The 22,875-nt window shown below is 41.0% G+C and overlaps 3 protein-coding genes across 9 annotated transcripts in view; 2 read left to right on the top strand and 1 right to left on the bottom strand.

Annotated features, from left to right (window-relative positions):
* Nucleotides 1–69: 69 nt before the first annotated feature.
* LOC114872284 (PX domain-containing protein kinase-like protein) lies at nucleotides 70–4,678 on the top strand. 6 transcript variants are annotated; one of them, XM_029179344.2, is made up of 9 exons: nucleotides 70–450; nucleotides 721–909; nucleotides 980–1,076; nucleotides 1,189–1,613; nucleotides 1,678–1,854; nucleotides 1,925–2,335; nucleotides 2,399–2,555; nucleotides 2,631–2,675; nucleotides 2,938–3,029. In XM_029179344.2, exons 1-8 carry the CDS (start codon nucleotides 349–351, stop codon nucleotides 2,645–2,647), a joined length of 1,575 nt encoding a protein of 524 aa, XP_029035177.1. In that variant the 5' UTR covers nucleotides 70–348; the 3' UTR covers nucleotides 2,648–2,675; nucleotides 2,938–3,029. The 6 variants fall into 6 exon arrangements, with proteins under 6 accessions (XP_029035177.1, XP_029035178.1, XP_029035176.1 ...); XM_029179345.2 differs by having other exon boundaries at nucleotides 2,947–3,027; XM_029179343.2 differs by lacking the exon at nucleotides 2,631–2,675 and having other exon boundaries at nucleotides 2,947–4,678.
* Nucleotides 4,334–9,022, bottom strand: LOC114872286 (tafazzin). Its single transcript, XM_029179349.2, has 5 exons — nucleotides 8,811–9,022; nucleotides 6,775–6,903; nucleotides 5,911–6,154; nucleotides 5,555–5,809; nucleotides 4,334–5,475 (listed from the first exon to the last, which is right to left on the bottom strand). The coding sequence occupies exons 1-5, from the start codon at nucleotides 8,923–8,925 to the stop codon at nucleotides 5,436–5,438; spliced, it is 783 nt and encodes a 260-aa protein (XP_029035182.1). The 5' UTR covers nucleotides 8,926–9,022; the 3' UTR covers nucleotides 4,334–5,435.
* Nucleotides 9,023–10,862: 1,840 nt separating this feature from the next.
* LOC114872283 (prickle planar cell polarity protein 3-like) overlaps nucleotides 10,863–22,875 on the top strand; it is a 67,384-nt gene continuing 55,371 nt past the window's right edge. The window contains exons 1-2 of one of the 2 annotated variants that reach the window (XM_029179340.2): nucleotides 10,863–11,397; nucleotides 13,640–13,765. In XM_029179340.2, the coding sequence (XP_029035173.1) occupies nucleotides 13,641–13,765 (125 nt within the window). In that variant the 5' untranslated portion in view covers nucleotides 10,863–11,397; nucleotide 13,640. The other variant, XM_029179341.2, reaches the window with a different exon arrangement.

Genomic DNA, 22,875 nt, shown 5'->3' with positions numbered 1-22,875 from the left:
CCGGGGGTGTCAGGGACCCACTAAATCGTGTCCTCTCGAGAACAAAAGCATGTCCGGTCTTTTTTATATGTAGTCATTGGTGTATGTACATAATAAGATAGTGAAAGATGGGTGTTGAATCTTAAGAGGACATTCGTGAAATTTGATTATTCGAATCATTTAACGAATCACATTGATATTAGTACGTTTGTTTGGGTGGTATTGAACCGTTTATAACAAGCGTACAACACATTCACCAATGTTGAAATGAAGGAGAAATACGTCATGTATGGCGACTCGCGGAAAGTATGCGATAGAGATACGCAGTTCGCCCCGCACGGGCTCTGCATTCCGTCGGATTAATGATCAATGGCTTTATTTGAGAAACGATACACAAATAAAGTGCTGCTAGATGATACAGAAAAGTTGACGAGTGTCATTGAAAATGCAAGAACAATCGACGGACATACGGTACGGCGCACGCTTAACGTGTAATATTTTGACATTTGCTCGATAAAAGGTGAAGTTTATATACATCGGGATTTCGCTCCAATCTCATGTCGCTAAATTGAATGAAGGGTACTAACGTTTATTACGTAGACATTCTCGATCCTTCTTTTTCTTTATAAACCAAATACCTTAATCTATTTCAATTTTTCTTGGAACCAACTTACTGCACCTATAGCTAAAAATTTTATATTTGTAAACCATTAAATGGAACATTACTTTTTGTAAATTTAGGAATACGTAATTAAAACACAAAGAGGTCCAATTCCAGAAAAATCTTGGAGAGTTAGCAGGCGTTACAATGACTTTGTGCAGCTCAATGGAGCTTTGTCTATATCAGGCATTGACCTGGCACTTCCTCCAAAGAAAATTATTGGTAATATGGAACCAGACTTCATAGCTCAACGTCAAGTGGCACTACAGGTATATTGGAGCAGAATAAAAAAGCTAATCGTCAAGTACTAGTATGTCATAATATTGTTATTGTTTTCAGAATTACCTAAACAATATACTAATGAATCCTATATTGGCATCGTCTCTTCCTATGAAAAAATTCTTAGATCCGGATAATTACACTGCACCCTTACATGGTATGATCTAATTATAATAATCAAAGCTGTTTAATGAATGTAATAACGTGATTGAAAGTACATAAATACATAACAGATATAGAGAGAAAGTTCTAATTAAGTAATTTTTTAGAAATAGCGCTGCAACAGGTGTCGCTAGCCCTGCGCAGTGATGCAAATTTTGAAGTGTGTAAGGCCATTCCTGACATGGGATGGCGGTTGAGGAAGCATTATTATACCGTTAAAAATCGTCAGAATCCGAAGCAAGAATTGCTACTTGCCTGGGTGGAATTTGGCCCTGATAAACATTTACAGGACAAAGATATGCAAGGTGTCTTCAAAAGTTTAGGAACGTTAAAACACAGTTATATAGAACCAATTGTTTATCAACATGTGACAGAAAGTGGAGCATTAATGATAAGGAACTTTCATCCGACGGGTACATTGCGTGACATTTTGTGCGTAACTAAACCTAAACAACCTTTTATCAAAAAATATGGAAATCCGAAACAAACTAAATCGTTAACAGTGCCTGAAATCGCGATGTATGGTCATCAGGTTAGTATATAAATACCGAGATGATAAATTAAGGTATTCTATAGGAGAAAAGTTTTTATTTCAGATTTTGGAAGCTCTAGGATTCCTTCACGAGAAAGGCCTACCTTACGGTCATTTGCATACGGGCAATATTCTTCTAACTCAACGATGCGCAAAATTATTCGACATAGAAAATGGTCTCTTAGGCTTGCCTGCGTTTTATCGGCCTTACGTTGTACAAAGACGTAAACTTCACGCTACAGTATGCTGACAACTTTAATGATTCACGAATTTATGAATTTCATGTATAAATATGTAATTTCTTTTAACAGACGCAGGTGGATGTTTACTCGTTTGGACACGTACTGTATGAAATGGCATTTGGAAGGCCATTGTTAGAGGCAACCTGTTCAGAATTACCACATTGCGATGCAACCCTTAGAAGTCTGCTAGAGGTGATTCTGTCACCCGAAGCTTTGAAACAAGATCTACCAACGATACATCATCTGTTGGAACATCCGTTTTTCGAGGGAGCAAGACGCGCTGCAATGGCGGTCGGTTCAATGGAAAAGCCACATTTCAAATTGAGCAGTCACTTGAAGGAAGCACTACAGGAAGCGGTGAACAAAGCAGAACAGAGATTGAAGGACGAACAAAAAGTTGCTAGACATCAGAAAAGGCTTGTCAAAGTTCAAGAAATGATGAGTTCAGAAGAAGAAATGAAGAAACGAAAACAGAAATTAGTGAGTATCGTCTTATGGTGATATTCAGACATTGAAATTGATCGATGTTTCCTCTTTGTGCAGAAGAAAGAACAAAAGTTAGCACAAGAACAACGATCCGCAAACCAGTTGGGTACAAATGGAATGAAACACGTGAACGGCAAGAGTCCGGAACGTTCTGAAAGTCCTACAAGTACTTCCACAGCAACTAGCGTTGGCACCTTGACTCCACCATCGCTACGTAAGTATAAAATTATGTAACAATTAAATCCTACTAATAACTAACACTAATCGATTTTCCGAATCTTTACATTAGCTGGACACAAAAGTTGATGGCGCATACTACGTTTATTTCTCTCACGTAGGTCATACCATCACTGAAACATACACGTTCATACATTTTATTTAATTATCGCTTGGATACGTTGTATATGTATTTCGTAGTAATGCAGTTGCAGTGTCCTATGATTTGGTTTTTGTTCGTGTAGTTATGTAGATGCATTTTGATTATTTTGTTGTCGGTAGTTACGTAGATGTATATTATTCAAGGAGAGTAGGCGTTGTAGGGTGTTATCCAAGCGATTCTGTAAAAATATAGGAAATTACAATTTATCTAACTTAAGGTTCTGTAGATGGACCGCACAGTAATGGAGGTCCTATTAAGGGTGCTGTCCCACCGCCTCCATCGCAACCTGTTAACTTGGTTGACAACGTCCCTAAGGTGACCAATGAACGAGCTGCTCTTCTGGGGAGTATTTCTAACTTTAATAAAGCTAGTCTTCGCAAAGTTTCCAATGGATATAATTGAGACAGTAGGATAGGATAATTAAATGAAATGTGCTAAACCAGTCGTTTCAATTGAACAGATATGATACGACCTATACCAAAAAGATGCTATTTTTTCATCAAATAAGCATACGATGGTGTTTATAATTTTATTTCGATCGCGATACTTGATGGAACTATATGTATTTGAATTCTATAGCATCCTAGTATGTATGTATATATAATGCTCGAAAACCAAGTAGTTATAAATCATGTATTTACAAACAGTTGTGTACAAAATAATCCTATTTATGTATGTTAGTAGCATGAATCGTTGTTAGAATTGAGCAATATTTAAATATTATTTGTTGTTACTTTTATTCCTTGAACACCGTCCAAAGATGGATCCGAAAATGTAAAGAATTTATTAAAATGTGAAAGAATCTTTAGAATGATGTTCTTTTGTACATCATATTTATATATCGTATCACAAAAAAGTACCAATTCAACTTCTTATTGACGCTATTGTATTTAAAGTAATTAGAGGAATGGAATTATTCAGAATCATGTGTTATTATTATTCGTGAAAATAATGTATATTATCTTAATTACGAATACGGGTAGATATGATTACCTTTATCATTGAAGTTCAATGAAATTCAAATGTTTCGATCAAAGTTTCGCGATCGAACATTTTTAATCAATTTGTTATATCATTCTTGGAAATTTATTCGTGTGAACCTAGATAAAATTCAAACGATAAGTGATAAAATGAGAGTGATGTATACATATACATATATCTAATGTGTACTACACAAATTTTGTCTCGTTGGTATTACATACCGTTCTGTCTATTTAAAGTTTATAGTGTATGTGACGTATTAAAGTACAGGTCCTATTCGTTTTGTAAAAATAATGAGTATCGTGTATTGCTTTCATTATATCACTCGTAGAATCAGAGTTGTCTGTTTCTGCAAAAAAAAAATGTGCCAAGATACATGCGAACTTTCCATTGGAAAGTAGTAACATCATGACAGTAAACAATGATGTAATCTATTTCTATATGTCAGAAAAAAGAAAGAAAAATATATATGTACAAGATTTATCTGTGAATATCGTAAACGAGAACATGTAATATAGTCACACTTTTCATATAAAATAATGATTTCAAATGTAATTTGTTGAACTGTCCATGTAAATGCTATTCTGCATTTTAGAGTAATGTAAATATTTCCTTCATCAACAACTGTAACATCAAAATAAAAAAGATCTATCTTTATTGATGACAAAATGTCACTTACATAATTCGAAAATCTTCAGATGTAATAATAAATACATTAGTAAATTAGACTAGTTATTTACGAGAGACGTTACTCTCGCTAATGTGTGACAATTGAAACAATCTGCATGTTTTCTCGAACGAAATACTACGATGTGCAAAATAATTTATTACAACAAAACAATTGTGTAAAAAAAAAAATATCACATTATACTTTGAATAATAACCCAATACTGAATATAAAATGCAAGAAAATAGTTTTCATGTAGGAAATATTTTACTACTTACAATGAAAATTTAATAAATACAAGATATGCATATCTTTGCAGTATTTTTATCATCGATTGTAAGTATCTTTAATATTATACTGTAAACCCTTATATCAAAAATATACGTATACAAATACAGCTGTCTAAACGTGCAATGGTAATTATAAATAATGCAGTTTGATTTTGTCTATTTTAGCTGAATAGTTAGACGTTTTCGAAGCTTGATAAAGTTGGGATTTAATATCATTCGTTCGATTCAATTTCTTTTCCTTTTAATATAATTGTATTCAAATGATGCGCAGCAGTATAAAACATTTCTTAGTATACGCGTAATAAATTCGACGGATGTGTAAAATTGTAACATTAATTGTGCAATCACAAAGTATAAATACTATAAAATGATCAAGTCTCGGATGTATAGAAACAAACTGTACGGTAGCACGGTTTAATACTATTTCACGAGCTCTTGTGATTGTGTGTTCAAGTTTTTTCTATGTCGTATATACATTGCTACGTATGCGATGAGGTAATCGCGAAACGTACATGGCATTCTGAATGAAGTCAGCAAGACTCGTATCTAAATTAAACTTTAAGGAAAAGTGCCACACGAGCACAGCGTTTTCTTCAGAAATCCTGAATCATTATTGTCCGATACATGGTATGTTACTAATGCGTCGTTCATAGATGATTGTCTCCAATCAAAAGCTGTGTATCAGAATCGCCTATTGTCAAATAAAAATTAATATTTTATTTTTTGGCAAATTAAAGCTAACTAAGGATGACGATACGGCTTGCCCCTAATTTGATATCACGTGGTTTCATGAAGTTCTTCTGTCACTGTCTTCAGTCTGCAACAGATATTGCACCATTAAGTAATATATTTTATCCAAAATTTTTGCTCTGTATACATGTAAGAGAGAAATTTACTTGAGAAGCTCTGTTTGGATACGATCAGTGATCGCTTTCCTCGCTTCGACTTCGTTCGTTTTCGACGTACGCAATTCTTTTAGTAATTCAGTAAAATCTATGGGGTCACCATAATTTATGGTGACCTTATTCTTAATTCTTAATCTATACGGCACTTCGTTAGGAAGAACTTGGTCCATACCAAGGTGATAAATAGGAATCACTAGTGGAGGAACGGGTGATTCGAATATCAACCTGCCAACACCCCACTTCAATCTGCAAAATAAAACAATGTGCCAAGTTTCTATGAATATTTCATGATACGTTGCAATAATTTTATATCGGTGATTAAAATCGAGGAAAATCCAACGACTGACCTCATGTTCTCTTTAAACATATTCACTTTTCCCTCAGGGAAAACGTGAATCCATTCCCCGACAGCCAGCTTTTCGATGCAGAAATTCATCGCTTCTTGGTACACTCCAGCACCTCTGATCACAGGAATGCATTTGCCCAGCATAAACAAGTAGGAATGCCAAGTTTTCGTGAAACAAATGTCGTGCGCGGCGAGCGACCATCGCATCTTACGTGGTTTCAGCAGATACCTCAGGTCCAGTGTCGCTAAATGAGTTCAGAGATTTTTCTGTCTTAAATTCTTTCATTCGATCGCTTTATCGACGTCATTCTGAGGAAGAAAAGATTATATATGTTTCAGGAAAGGGGATTGTCGAGCGTGTCAAAATAATCGACACTATAGAAACAACGAACCCAATCGCATTTGGTTCAAATACATTATAAATGATGCATCGTGACCTTTAACGCGCACTGCATTATTTCGTTCTCACAAAAGAATATACAACGACATAACCGGAAGTAGATTCTGTTGTGCAGATCTTAAGCATATTAATACTTTTTTCTTCCTTATGTACATTATTATTACTTGAAATACTTTTAAATCAGGGGAAACGACTGAGGTAAACAAGGAATTCTTTGTGTATTAAATTCTTCATCCTGATCGCTAGAATATACTTCCAGTTGTTCCTCGTAGAACGTAACAAACGAAACAGACGCATCTCTGAGAACCTGAAAAAACACAGTGTCACGTAAGGTTGTCATTCTATTGTTTCAAGTGCACAATCGAACGTCTGTAATAACAAGGGTTGATAGAATAGTGTCGAATGCTTAACACAGAACGGTTAAGGTGGTCAAACTGTGTTCCCAAGCAGTATGTGGGAACTTACCCCATATTCCAGGATCATCGAAGCAACTATAATGGTTCGATACCGTGATGAGAGGCCTATTTCTTGGTCGACAGTCTAACGCTTGTTCAATGACATGCTTGTTGTACACCGTCGTTTTGTTCAGCCATTCTGAAACATCGAAATTAATTGTCAGATAATTATTAATAATCTCCTTTCGACTCCTGACTGAGTAGCCTTCGAGTTCTAGCAAATACCAGAACTTCAATATAATTCCATTACTTACGCTTCGTTGCCTGTAATAATTGGAACTCGAAGTCCTTGTTATTAGTACCATTAGAGTAATCGTTCTAATAAAAACGACAACAGTTGCGAAACTATCTTGGCAATTTACGTACGTATCGCGCGACTTTTACTTTTAAGTGGACATTCAATTTCATGACAAGTTCAACGACCTTTGTAAAATGTCATTCAAGGTCGAGAATACATAACGAAACGATAGCAGGTTTGAGTGCCTACCGAGGGAAGTGACGGTGCAAAATATGCAACATGTTTTGTGATCTTGAATGACCTTGTATGTCCATAATGATGATTCCCGTACACACCACCAGGTGGCAATTTTGCGAATCCCTATTCTACTTGAGGAATTTTGTTTTTTTCAGACGGTATTTTATTAAAAGAAAGCAAAAACTATATCAATGCCCACGAATAAAAGATGATGGTCAAAGGAGGAAGGGATAGGTAAGGAGAGGGATGATAGCGTATGTCGACTCTAGTTGACCGACCAATTGAGTAATGCGTTTAATTTCCGAACTTTATTGTATCGTCACTAAGTCAACATCGAGCCGTGCTCGTAAAATCAGTGTACACTGATGAGTACAGTGGTACTCACTGAAAGGTCAGTATAAGCCAATGGCTGGTTTCCTGGGCCCTTTGTTGGGCAATAATGTGTACGCAATCTTAACTGAAATTAGAAAGACCAATAGCAGAAGATGGCACGATTCAGACTTCTATTTCTTTTTTCCTAGAATAGTGTGACATAGCTTGGCTAATCGTGGAGATTAGAAATAAGCATACGTCGATTACGTATTTGCGTGACTTAAAAATACGTAGATAATATTAGAAGATAATATTTAAATTGCTGCGTTCATTATGCATCTTAAATACGGATATTTTTGTAATTTATAAATGTTCGATTTGATGCAGCGTCACACCTATCAGTCACGTGTTTTATGATGCCACACGATTGCTTCAGTTTTGTTTAAAATATATTGTTCAAAGATGCGCGCCAAATTTAAAAACTCCAACAAGACGGTAGGGCACATCAGAAATGTGCATAATAAGCATTTACATACATTAGTGTAATATAATTTGTCAGATAACTGAAAATGAACAGTAATTAGATTCAAACGTATTCAATGACGCAAATATTTTAATACATTAAACATGTACACGTAAAAAGCATGCATTCGCCTAAAATTTATTGCTTATTTTTTTCCTTGCAACAGACAATGAGGCTTAAAGATCATACGTACTGATTTTTATTTTAATTGATAAGAAATGATGTGTCTGATAATACTGTATAGTTAACCTATCGGCGCATCTCAAGCATTTTTATCGATATATTTTTCGAATATCCATTTGTATGTATAACTTACATTAAAAAAAAAGATTGCGAGGAAAAACTGTCATTGTCAGTATTATTATAAAATACAATCAAAGTATATTTGGACATCATGCTTAATAAAATTGTTATTATAAAGGAAAGATGATTATCAATGTGATTAAATAAGATGATTTCGTGAATTATTCCACTATTACATAAATCAGTGTTGTTTTTCCTATTGTAATAATTCGCACGCCTAGCCGTAAAGTAACATTAGATTCTCTATGGTAACTTGACGCCTGATTTTTATATTTGTTACTACCTGTATACAATATTTAAAAATATAGAACTTTTGCTTTACACAAAAGAGAATATCAATTAAAATTATCTTTAATACACGTGAACGGCAAGGTAGAGGGATAAACAGTAGTGATTTTGATTTAAAAACCGGCTAAAGCAATTGCTTACATACCTATGAAGATTTTAGAGAAAATCCCTACTGCTGCGAAGGTTATACTGCTTGCGATGTTCCATAGTTTGCTCGGATTTCGAAGCTTCGGTATGATCCATTTGATATCGTATATCATCGTACTGCTTTCCACTGGCTGTGTCCGAGGGAAAAATCGAAGTGCGGTACTTTTTCCGCACGATTGGGAAGCACCTTCCCCGCGAGAAATGGTCTTACTCTTTCGTAACTCACGACAACCATCTTCGTGCCAACTTCACGCCATATTTTCCGATAAGCGTCACGTGGTTGAGCGAACGTTTCCGAACATAGCCGAATGTTGACGGCTATTGAATCATCCAATTCGAAATTACCGCGCTTCGAACACTTGTTCTCGCTTCGGTTAACGACGTGTAAGCACATCCCGTTACTAAATTGATTACAATCACGCTTTCTGAATAACAATGTAAGTACCACAGATTCAGCTCCCAATTTAAGATTTCTGTATGATTTAAACACCTCGTTATAACGTTCATTAAACATTTGTTAGTTAACATATATTGAATATAACCTCTACTACAAATTTTTCAATACGACGTATAAAACGTGAATCGAAAGAAAGTAAAGTTATACAATATTTTCAGATATGAAGAACGAAGGATAAAACAAGTAACGAAGTGACGAGTATGGAAATGAGAAAAACGAAAGGTATGTACAAGGGAACAGGTGTCAAAAGAACACAACGTAATTCAGCCATTTTGGTACATATACGATTCAAATGAATATTTTATTTTTCTCTTTTTTTAAGAACGAGAGGAAAGCTACTGAAATAGAAAAATAATAAAGGAAAATCATCGAATGCAAATGCCTAAGGTTAGTCAAGACGCTTATCTAACACTTCCGATGGTGGTAAATAAATTTATGGGCGTATTACTCTAAACGGTGGTAACGTAGCCTCGTTAGCGCAACTCGAAAATTGCAAGGGATACATTATAATAATCATGGCACGCTTGTAGCCGGCGTAATAGTAAAATGCCTGGGAGATCGAAGATAACCATTCACGGGACGAACGGATGTACAATAAGACACAAATGTCTACGAAGTTGTGCCTCTGGCGGTGACTCTGCACTTGCAATGTCAGCCGAACACCTATCAGAAGCTCTCGCGAAAGAACGCGGGAGGGTTATGAAGGGGAGAGGCATACACGAACATCGAATATATGTATTAGAGAGTCTTCGGTTAAGTTCATGCGCTCGAAAGAAAGGATGAAGTACGGGAGCATCGATGGAGGGGAAAAAGAAGGGAAAAGATACAATGATGCGAGCAAAGTCGTAGGCCGCGGGGGAGGGATGAAAGGAGAATGTCCGGTGGCATGTGGAAAGTGGGGGGGCCTGACGCGAGGAGAGAAGCAACCAGTCGAAAGGGTATAGAGTGGGGGAAAAGGGCCTCATCTCAACAGCCAGTCCGATTCGAGTCTCTCGGCTGCGTGTTCCCGTGCCATCGTACATACGAGCTATACTTCCAGTTACAACTGTGGAGAGGATACCTTGAAGCACCATACCGAGACAAGTCGTGTACCATTCGAGAGTCGACCGCAAACTGTCTTCTTCACGTTGTAATTCTTCTCCGGCTTGCTTTCGACGAATAACAATAGTGCGTTTTCTGTGACACAGAGGGAGGGTAGGTCGTACCGGTCACAGGGTTATACGCTTTACGTTTGAATGCGATCGATTCAAAGAAAAGTTTCTTCATCATTATTATTCATCTCTTCTAACCTTGACATTCGACATGACAGATCTAACGGCGATACTAGTGCCACTATCGACGATACGCATGTTTTATGACAAATTTCTCGATCGTTGAACCGTGAACAGTTACCGAATACCGTCAACGTAAAGTGGTGCGCTGTCGATCTTTTTGTGAAACACCCAACTAGACGGTGGTGATGATGCTATAGAAAGAGAAAGAAGGAAGAAAAAAAGCGATCAAAAGGAAAGGCAAAAAGGGAATCTCGGTGGGGCAAAGAGAAACAGAGCGAGAGGGAAGAGAGAGCGAGCCGAGTGTTCGGCTTGACTCGAGTGCAGTGTACGGTGATGCTGCGAGGATGCCACCGTCGTCGGTCCTCTCGACACGATATAAGACGGCGAGACGACGGTACCCCGTGATCAGCCGGGGCCCCACGACTTTCTGCCACGACTTCGTGCTGTTACACGCGCGGTGCGGTGCAAGTGGAAGTGCAGGTGCAACTGTGAAGTGGTGCCAGTTCAACGACGACCAGAGGGTACGCAGGGGATATTACGCGGCGCGTAGTGAGCCGCGAGAAGTGATTCGTGTTCGACGATGCGGAACATCCGGAATCGTGTCCATTGAATCGCGAGTGAAGACAGCGTCGTTGGCTACCGTGTCCTCGCGTATGAAGAACGATACGAGTCGCGGGGAAATCGCAGCTGTCCTTAGTACCGGAAGAGGCTACGAGATCGGTGGCGTGCGAGTAACGACGTTAACACAACAAACGGCGAATTCGTGGACTGCGTTCTCGCAAACCTCGCGGATCATCTCGAACTATCCCGAGCATCGTAGTTTCAGCATCTCCGTCGTAGAGAGAAAGCAACAGGTACGTGTGTAGTATGCGTTCCGTATTCTTGCTGGTTGCACGTTATACGGTTGCGATGCCAGTTCGTTCGCGCACGAACGTGCGCATGCTCTTGATCGAAGATCTTGCCGTGCACAAGGCAATATACAGCGGGCAACAGTGACTCTGTGTGTATGTACGTGTCTTTCATCGCGGAAGAAGTTCCAGTTCAACCGACTTGAATCTCGAGCTCTTGCATCTGTACCTCGTGCATACACGTCCTGCTACTTTTATGTTCTTTACCTTTGAATCGGCATGACCGTGTAGAATAAATGTAAGATCCTCCGCAAAGTTTACTATAGGTAGAGTTAATATATTTTCATTTAAAGTTTAACTTTAGGTAGTTAGGGAGGTACATTTGAACTCCAATTAGAACAAAGTTGAATTTCAGCCAGCAATTGGCAACGGAAATTTACGATCCTCCTTCGGTAGCTCTTTAGTCGCATTTCGGGAATTCTCTTAACGACAAAGAAAGGCATAAAATGCCTGGATGGAATATCGGTCCTGAAAGCGTATTACGGTTTTACGTAGATTTCAATTAAGATTATTCGTGTTTACTCGGTGGGTAGAAAACGCGTAACCGAAGAGGTCTGCTTAGAACCGCGGTGGACCACCTACTATTTTCGGGGAATGTTAATTGGTCGTTTCACGAATTATAAAACACCGAGGGTAAAGGACTTCGCTACCACGCTTGCTATCGCTTCCATTAACATACCTGTGTGTTCGTTGTGTCGTTGTCGTTGCACGCTAGCGACGCTTAACTTTAACGACGCAAAAAGATACTAATTACAGCAAGCTGCGGGCATTTCTTCTACACCGACCAGACCGTAGCCCACTTTCCTTATTTTCCGTATTTCGTTTAGCCTGGCCGTGGATAGCAATTACGACAACTTAGACTAATTATTGTCCTCTATTTACCCGCCGATGGAAATTGCAATGTTCGTTTGCCAGTATTCCTCTGGTGTTGAGAAATAAATTTCCAGGGTAATGATACATAATAGGATACGATTATAAACGTACAAAATAAAAGCGAGTAGTGGATAACCTTTATAGGTAGACATACTATACAACCTTTAACCTGTTATCGTAATAATACTTTGCAACTGTATCAGTGGATAAAATGTCACGTACCGTGCACAACTTAATCGTTTTTCTGTCCTTCACGATTTTACAAAGCGTGGCACGTGACAGTCGCAAGACCACGAGCGGCGACCTTGTAGTTCCTGTCACGGTCTTTCATAAAAGTCTGCGCGCGCTTCAGCTTGTCTTATTGTACTTTGGGGGTCGTATAATGGCGTTGTGGTTAAATTTCTCGTTCCTCCTTTTTCTTCTCGTACCAATCACCGATACGTCTACCGTATGTGGTTGTGATCGACCTTCGACGTTACCCTCTTGTTCGAAAGTATCTCTTTCGTTCCCTTTGGAAATTTTCTTTTCGGTTAATTTCATAATCCCAAGCGGTTTCTCCAGCAATTTTCAATTTCGTTTTATCGACTGTGACCGACCGGTGAAAAAAGTAGGAGTAATTTCGGCTAAACGGTGGGATAAGTTATCGACCCGGTTGTAGATCGTATTTTGTTTCGTTTCCGCGCATGCGCGACGGCGCCATTATTATTCGGAGGGAAAATAGTTATTACGCGTTCTCGACGAAGAAGCGAAAGAAAAGTGGAACGTTTAAGAATAATCAAGGTGCGAGGAAAAAGAAGGACGAATGATGGAAACTGACCGGTGTAAGTACCTCTGAATTTTTAGTGTAACACAATTTTAAAAAACATGTAATTACGTGGTGTCGCTTAATCGACAACGATCAATGCCACACGAGACATCGATTGCCCGTTAATTACTGGTTGCCTTTATTAATTCGAGCGGGTTGTAATCGCCCATGTTCCCCCCTATTAAATTGGCGCCTTAAATTAATTATTCTCGCGACATAACCTTGTTGTGGCCGGCAGAAAATGGTGGGCTTCGAACGTTAAAAAGTAACGCAGAGTGAGGTTAAAATTTATTCAAGGTATAACAACAAATCATGGGAAACATGTATGGCGACATAAAATAAAAGTAATATCATTCTTGAACACGATGGAAACTGATAACAGCCAGGTTATTAATTCAATTTTCTTCGTTATAGTTTCCATTAAGAAATAAAATTAGGTGCTTCAAAGTTGTACGTGTAATTACAGGTAGCAAACGAATCAGAGAACGATACAGTTGTTATTTGTTACAGAATGTTGTCACCCGGACAAGAGGGCCAGCCTAACAGTTACTCGCACGGTAATGTCGTTCTTCAAGGTGCACCCTGTGGTCAGTGTCGAGATTTATGCCCAGCAGGATACGTGCCTCACTTTTGGAGGTAAGTGATCAAAAACATTTCTTATACATTATGCGACTAACCCATCTGTGGTCCGTTGCGGGTCCACTGAAGCGAAGCGATGCGATTCGAATTTGGCGCGTTTTTTAAACGAAAACATAAACAGGCGGGTAAGATACCCTTCGATCGCGTTGCTTTTTTATCCTTCGAGCGATAGCGAAATTCTATGATGCGTTTCCAACGAAAGGAAAATCAATGACTCGTGCTGCTATTACCGTTCGAGCTGAGTTATCATTATCCAGCAATACTGAAGTGATTTCAAAAGAAATTACCGATCGCACGATCAATGGCCGTATAAATACTTCTTTATTACTAATAAAACGATCCCGATCTCGACTCACGCGATCCTTTGATTTTCCCCGGCTTAGCAGTCAGAAAGCAATAGTAAACTGCACGAACGAACCAGTGAAACTTGGCGAGCTTTATTCCAATAAAACTAAAGAAAATAGATGTTCAAGATGGAAAATTATCACGAACCGAGCCGTGAAGACCGGCGAAGCAAGATATGCTGCCAGGTTGGTCGACCAGTAGATAAAACGAAGAAGCGTGTCGTTTCACAGGGTGACCAATCTTTGCATAACGATACATGTTACGTAAACTGGATTTGATAACGTATAATGTTGTTGGGCTATAAACTGATGTCTTTTGATAAGTGGATGCTTAATTTATGAATCCAAATAAATGGAGAAATAACGCGTGTCATAACAGTACGTATTTAAAATGATTCGAATAATTATTCAACAAAATGAACACTGGGAATATTTTCAAATACCGGTGTACCTCGAGTTCCACCCTCAGGGGGGGATTTAAGAATGAAATTATAATCGTCTGAAATCTATGTTGCTTCTCTATACGAACACTGAGGAACGTGTTGGAGCCGGAGGAAGAGCATGTTGTGCAAATAACCGAGGGTCGATTTCCGGTGAACCTGAGGGTTGGGGGGGAGGAGCATGAGGAGGGGTCGAAGTGTAACCGTGGCCTTAGGAGCGAAGGCAGGAAGATCGAAAGAGGGCAAAAAGGAAGAAAGTTTCTCGGCTTCGGGTCGTAGGGTCGACTCGTTGTCGGTCTCACGCGAGCCCTGCGTGCAACCAGCACCGCGATGGGCTGTTCCAAGACGAATCGGCTGGCAACCGAGCGAACCGATGAGAAAGAACGAGAGGGCGAGAGGGTACGAGCACCAAAGATGAGACGGTGAGAAGGGGAGAGACGTATGTTGGTCTGTAATTAACATACCGAGGCCCCCCTCGTGTAAACTTGGTCCATCGCGTCGGTTCGCAGGTTCACAGAGCTTGGCTGCAGTTTTGCTGCCAATTTTGTTATTCCCTTCGAAAGTTTACCGCTTTCTTTCGTATCTGATTATCGCGTTACGACGAGAGACCGGTACGATTTCATGACATCAAAGGTACGGCAAAATGCTACTTACGTCGTATCAGTTTCAAGCTTTAAAGTCCGACGAAAACGATCACGTCAATGGCCGATTCATTGCCGGAACAAAGTAGTTTCCCTGAAGAGGGTGTAGGGAATTCTGGAAGCTTGAAAAATACGGTATCAGCGACGTGAAAGAACCGATCGAGGTCGACCGGATCCCAATAGTGGAGTATCGATCAAAGTCCGGTGGAATCAAAGGATTAAAGCTTATCTCACACTCTGTCGTCCAGTGGATGCGATCAAAGCCGGCTTTCCAACAAAGTCTCTATCCTCGCGTTTATCATCTCGCTACCTATTTCTCGCAATCCGATGCTCAATCTGATATTTCATCGAAAAACTAATTTTATTTCTTTTAAGAAGATATGAAAATATTAGAAAAATAATGTTTAGTTCATGGATATCAAAGAGCCGCGCAAAGTTGCTGGATAATTGCCAATAAACGCTAAGAAAGTTGATCGGACAACTTCCACTCTACGTTAGAGAAAGAGAACGAATGAATTTCTTCTCAGCGTTTGATTATCGACTGCTGGAAAAAGCTTCGAGCATAACTCGTGGCGTGAACACGTGTTTCTTATTGGGATTGCTAGAGATCTTATTATCAAAAGCCGTGTAGCCAATTTAGCAGGCTAGCAGAGAGGCAGCCTTTAAAGTTTAGTTAGCATTTAACCGTACAATGAAGATCGGTAACCCAGATACCAATGAACTTTCTATTCCCATTTCGGTATCTGACCGATGCATCCCTTGTATCCCCTGCTTTTCACTTTATTAGAGTATCGCGCTTAATTAATGTCCAGTTCGTGTGCCTCTAAATCATGAAGCTACCTATGGGAGGTTCCTTGTTACGTTTACGGATTGTTTCTGTTATCTTTAGAAAGCAATAATCGATTTCGTTTTAGTAATAATTCGTGGAGGAGGGCCTTTTTAATAAATAGGGAATTATCGAGAGGGGCGCACAGGTGCATTAGGCGTTCCCAAAAAGGAATTACGCGGATGGAAAATTATCGAGCTGCTACGTGTGACACTGTATAAAGTCGCAGGTGACCAAGAGTGTTTGCCACTTTGTTAAAGAGACAACAGTGTGTGTACGGAGCGTAACGTTATGGAATCACGGCCAGCAGTGGCCCATTGTTCCTGGCGAGAGGCTTCATACGCAAGCGTGACCGTGATTAACATCGTTTGCCGCGTCTACGGCAGCAAAGGCAACTCGTTAGGATCATTAAGCTCTCCTACAGGTGTGCGTACACGAGGCTGCGCTGTCGCGCGTCAGCGCGATTTTACAGAACGTATAATCAACTGCAACGATGACGACCGGCCCGGCGTTATGGGCTCCCTTCGTCAATGCTTCGTAGACTGTCCATAAGGACAGCTTGCGTGTCACACTAAAGTCCGATGAAATACGATTCGTACCTTGCGAAGGACTAAAGAAACGATAACATTCAACTGCACCCTCTATACAGTCCCTTGCGAATCGTCAAACCTGAACGCCGAGTCGTACCATTTATCTGTCGCTGGCAGTTTTAATTTCACTGTTATCAGGACGCCGGTTTCTTGGTAACGAGCGAATTATCTTCGATGGAAAAGGTGGCTCGTTAGGGAAATTTATTCTAAAAAACAGTCGGTCGAGTTCGTCAAAATTAAGGGTTTCTATCCGATGTTCTTTCACGGTTCTTCGCGGTTAATCTTTACCGAATCTGCCTGGTATTTTTATCATCCGGGTTCTTGAACGTTTTCTGGAAGATTATAGTCTACTGACCATAGTTGATTCTCATGTTATTATCGAGAGGCGAGATTACGAAGGGAAATAAAAATGGGGTATCATGGTCGTTTCCATTTCCTTTCCCTTTTCTTTTTGCCAGAATACTGGGAGGAAAGGAACGAGGATTGTTGATGGGCACAGTAGCCGTTCGATAACTCGACGACGCTTTCGTGGAAAATATTGCGCAACGTTTTGAGACTCGGAATGCCTTTCGGAGAGAAAATGGCCGAAAGTAATTGTTCGACTTGCATCTGGCCAGCGATGCTTGACGAAGACAAACGCTTTTATCCGCTTCTGAAAAAGTATGCCCCTAAAAGTTCAGCCTACCGACGCCGATTTCTTCACGTTCATCGAACCGAGAACAGAAAGGGTTAGAAGAGAAGAAGAATGTCGCTCCGCGTTGCAGGTTTCGTACGGGTCCAGCAAAAACTTGAAGACCTTTGGTTCCTCTTGTCCCGGCACCGTTTGCAACCCGTTCTCTCGCTTGCTAACTCGTTCTTCTTTCAAAGTATCCCTGAAACAGATCTCTGAGTTTCACTTGTCGTTATATCCTTCTTTTTATCATTTCTTTTTTCCTATCTATATGCATATGTATTTTTTGTCATTGATAACTAACTTCGATGTGAATCGGTTCGATTCGATACGCTTCGGCTAACTTCGGCTCAATTCGGTTACATCAGGTTAGGTTAGATTATATATATAGTATAGATTTTGCTATACTTTAATTCGGTTTATTATATTCATTGAATTTAATTGAATCCTATTCGATTAGTTGCAATAAATTTTCATTAGATTTTAATCCGATTACTACGCTTTCATAGGATTAAGTTTACATTGATTTGGTTCGATTGGACGTGCTTCGATTATGTTCGGATCTATTCGTACTATACTTCGGATTAGTTCGACTCGATTCGCTTTAATTCGACACGGTTTGAATTTATTTAACTTTGATTGAATGGATTAATGCAATTTATTGATATGTTTTTATTTTACCGCAATATCATTAATGTTTCTTACATTTAGCTTAAATTAATTAAAATTTCAATCTACATAACTCTGTTCAATGAGTCTTAGAAAGTTCGACGTAATAGCGTAACGAGAACGATGATGCTTTTGCTCGAAATGATTTTTACGGCTAAGAATCCGGTCGGTTTTTCTGATTCTTTCGGGAGCACAATTCTATACCTCGTTCAAGCGACCGTGTCCCGTCGTATCCTGCCTTTTAAGGTACACGGTGACCGCTTCGGAAGCCGCTAATTAGCTTTGCTCGCGTTCGTCTCTCCAACCTTTAATCGCTCTTCACTCGAGTATTATTCAGAGTCGCGCGAGTCGTTCTGGTTTACTTTAAACGAGGTTACTTAGTTTCAATCGACTAACAGGTTCATAGGAGAAAAACGTCGGTCCACAGTGTGTGGGTGTCATACGTCGACCCAGATTTTCAAATTCCTCGAAAAATCAATGATTTCCACCGAGAACGTTCCTTTACGAAGCTGGACGTTCATTAACGAGACAATATTTATAACCTTGTAGTTCTTCGTTAGAAGAATAATTTATTCACAATATACTTTGATATTCGCTGATCAACACCCGATTATGTGTTCTTCCTTCACGAGAGTTAGATTTAACGCGACGATAAAGTTCGGCATTTTCAAATGCCAAGCTGACGTAAGAATGTGATAAACGCCGTCGTAAAATCGAGCGGTATACCGCTTCAACTCGGTTATAAAATGATTTCAACGAAGCGACAACGAAAATATTTTTCGGCCTTTCGTCATCGCCGTCGGGAACTTTCACAATCGGCCGACTTTCCGTAACGTCGTCGATTGATGAAAATGAAGGAATAATGAAAGCGCGTGTAAACACGACATCGATCCTTTATATTCCATCGTTACATGCAGCTAAGCACCCCTGGGATGTTATTAACAAGTAACAATTAAAAGGAAGCCAAATAGAAAGACGGAGAGAGCCGCGCGTTCGAAAGGAAATCAACGGGGCTGTGAAAGGCAACAGTCAGATTCGCGGAACGACCCGTGGCTGACGGATCATTAAACGAGACAATACGGCTATCTGGTTAAACGGAAGCGTGCTTTTTCATATGTTCATTAGCGCAATGGTTGGCACGGTAGAAATGCGAAGAAAATACAGCCGGATAAAAAAAAAAGACTGTCCTGGTCGCGGGCTGACTACGGCAGAGCGTGCAAGGAATGCGACAAAACCCGATTTTGCAAAGTTTTTCGTGTCGTTACACGACTGATAATCGAGGAAAGCGATTTCGTTGCCACTCGGTCGCGTCCTCTTCCCTAACCTCCCTCGTTCCCTTTGATTAGATGCGCCTTTTATCAAATATTTCCCCTGGTGTTGTTGGCCAAAAATCATCGCCTTCGAAAAAGGCAGCCTTTTTAACGCGCAAACCGACGATAATTTCTTCAAAGTTTAATTTGGGATCTGTATAACTAGTCGCCATCGTTCCTTGGACTCTCAGAGCCATAAAGTATCGATCAATGTTACCGATCTATCGAGAAGATCAAAGGAAATTGGGTTGTACATAGGTAATGGATAGCGAATGCGGGTCCAAGATGGAAATGGTAGTTAGCGAGAGACAGAGGGCAGCACGATCGTCGGGCAATATGCAGTAAAACAGAAATGCAACAATGCGAGGCTACCCCTGCTGGTGCCTCGCACCGGATGTATGGGGTGTCTCGTTAATCAAGAGAGGCTCGACTATCGCCCGCGGCCTATAGGGTGGAAAATGGGAGATGCACCGAGGGTAACCGGTGTTTAACGCTTGACAAACGACCGTGGAGGTACGCGGTCGCGTAAACAACGTGTCGAGTAACGAAGCTGGTACGCGACAAGTTCGCAAAAACCCGTAAATCTGCCTATTAAACGCGATTAACGATTTCGAGAAGGTACCGGCACGTGATGTCGCGCTGACGATCGCGCTCCAACCGGATGGGGTGCTGCAAAGTTTTTTGCGGTCCTCTTTCGACAGAGGGAATGGGAAGGTTGGTTTGGAATTTTGTAAATTATGTCCTTTGATGGTTACTTAAATTAACACCTCCGTTTAGGTGATTCCTCTTCCAGGTCTGTGTTTTTGAAGAGATCTTGCATGAATTGAAATACTTCTATGTTTTTACAAAGCAACAGCCATAGAGCACTCTTCGTCTAATCCAGCTGTGACGTTGTCGCGCGATTTTTTTTGTAACAGAGAAAAACGTCTGGCCAGTGCCACTATTTTCTCTGTTACCCGTTTCCACACGTTTCTCGCTCGACGCGACTCTTTGTTGCTCCGCTGTGTTTCCCCGACTGACAAATTGCCGCGCGAACAGCACGTCCTCGTTTCTGTCGGTTCACGCCGCCGCGATGTTCACGGGGAACACGTGAAATTGCTCGAAAACAAGTGGAACGTCAGCGAACGACTTTCTTCCTCGATTGTGTTGTGCCCGTCACTGAATGGATTCGACGTTAACGCAGCGTGAATCGTATTGGTTTTTCGTCAACCGAAACAACTCGGAGACGTCGTTATTCTCTTTTTGCGCCACGCGTCCTGCCGTTTCTTCTTCTGGTAATAGTAGCGAAAGAAAAGGAAATTCTGCTTGTACGTATCTCGAGAGATAAGAACTTTATTCTGCAGAGCGGAAGGTATGCCCACTTTAGGATTAAAAGCGTGCTAACCTTCCGCGACATATCCTGGTCATTGATTCGTTACTTTTACGTAGTGCTAATCGATCCTCGATGGAATCGATAAGCAAATTCTCTGTTCACAACAGCAGCATCGGGCGACACATGGACGATGATTCTGGGGGAAGAAAGTAAGTTTGTGCGGTGGATAGGTGCAGGTTCTCTAAGGAAGGGTAGCGGAGGAAGATAAAAGGGGTAGCAGGGAGAAAAGGTAATAAGGAGAATCGAGGCGTAAGAATCGTCTGTTGGACGCAGAGCATTCACGGTCCACGGTTGAGAGCGAGACAGGGAGGGTGGGAATTAAATGGGGCGGACTCTTGATTAGTTTGGTCGTCCACCCCAGAACACTTCCACGTTTAATCCAGCATTATGAATATTTTCTCCTCACCCTGCACTTCCTGCACCAAGAAGGAACATTATTTTTATCACGTGTGGACAGACACTGGAACACCCTTGTGTCCTATCTTGGGACTACTTTTATTGTCCCGTCTTGTAGTGAAGCTGGTAGTACCAGTCTTGGTACCTTCCAGGCGAATGTAGGGGGACATGGTATTAGCATTGTCGTGACTGTATCCCAGTCATGGGGGTTAATCTGAAATTTGAACCTCCACCCTATCGTGATAATCCTCGAGCTTCTGCATTCCATCAGAGACACGAATTACGAACAGAGATCTTCTCCCAAGTTTCTCCAGCGAAATTCGTCGGTCGCTTGGTTTTCGCTTCAAAGAGGAAGTCGGAGGCTGCTAGAGCTTTAAATAAGTTTGCTCGTCTCTCGCGTTAAGTTACGGTTGGCAAAGGGTTAAAATCCGGTCGCGCCTGAGATGCCGGCGCGTCGCGAAGAAAATCGCGCGGATAGACGTCGACGGAGAAGAGTCCTGGGTCGTTTTACGAGTCGACCCGCGTCGCCTTCTCCGTACCGTCGATCCTTCGTACCGGAATGAATCTTTTGCTGGGTAATTAGGCAGATTACTTTCCGGAGTCGTTCGAGTCCCGGTTTCTTACTCTAACCGTAGTATATATTTCGACCGCGTCCGCCCGTTGGTTGGGCTGTGAGAGTTGGTGCTGCCGCATGGGGTGGAGGACAATTAAAGGAAGAAATTCTTTGGCCCCCGATTGGCGGGGTCGAGGTAGAAGAAGGGCGAGATAGAGGCGATGGCGTTTCGCCGGGCGAGACCGTGCGGCCGATTCGAGCGGAGCTTAAATTCACCGCAGGGCTAATCGAGCAAAAGGCGCGTTTCTAGCGGAAGTAATGTTGCACTTAAAGACCTCCAACTCCCTGGGCTGGCTACCGACTTCTAGAAACGCTGCCATGATTACCGAAAATATCGCGACAGTCGGGTTGGAAAGGGCCAGACTGAAAGGTAACCAGAAAATAGAAGGAAGAGCGGGACGGTAGTGAACGCATGAGACAGAGGGAAAGGTTGCCCGGAGTGTACCGTTTTTATTTACGACCTAAGGAAGATCCAGGTCTCGACCGCGGTGGTCGCCCGCCGTTAATTAAATAATATTTCTCGAGAAGCCCACGGGAGCAGCGGCGTAAAGCTACGATAAGGGCTGTCGGAGGGAGTAGGGTAGATGAAAAAAAAGCATGGCCCCGCTAAGAGCACTTATTGCAGTATTGAGATCGTAATTCAGCGCTCGGCCCCGTCATAAACGTTCCCTTTGGCTGGACCTTTGGCCACTTCGCTCTTTTCTTCTTTTCTTCTTTTCCTTCTTTCCTCTCCTCTCCTCTTGTCGTCGCAGCTATTCTTTCGCCCTGTTCCTCCAACTCGCGCGTCTTTCATCGAAATTGCCCCTCCTCGAAGGGAGACTCTGACGTCTAGGAGTCATCGTTAACGACTCGGACCAGACCTGGTCATCGCGATGAATGACGCGAAAATTGGGACCGCCTGTGTCTGCGTGGTCGGATAAATTTAGGCTGACTCAGAGGTGGGCTGTTCCGTTCAAAGCGAACAGGTTTACCGTACCGGTGCATTCGGGGTCACTGGGTTGCACGGTCGTTTGGGACACCGTTGATTGTGAAATTTCGTGTGACGAAGATTAAGCATTGAACTTATTTCGTTTCGTTTAATCATCACGTTGCTGTAGGCTAAGTTACTAGCCTCTAGATCACCAATCTTGGACGATCTTAGTTCTCACTTCAGGATGTGTCTGTTAGGCGGTGTTAGATCGCGCAGTTAGGAGGCTTCAGGTAGAAATTCGTGAAATTCCATAGAGCTGGAGATTG

Source organism: Osmia bicornis, chromosome 5 (genome assembly GCF_907164935.1).
Source record: "Osmia bicornis bicornis chromosome 5, iOsmBic2.1, whole genome shotgun sequence".
In the NCBI taxonomy this organism is placed as follows: Eukaryota; Metazoa; Arthropoda; class Insecta; order Hymenoptera; family Megachilidae; genus Osmia; species Osmia bicornis.
This window is presented reverse-complemented; position numbering and strand designations above follow the sequence as displayed.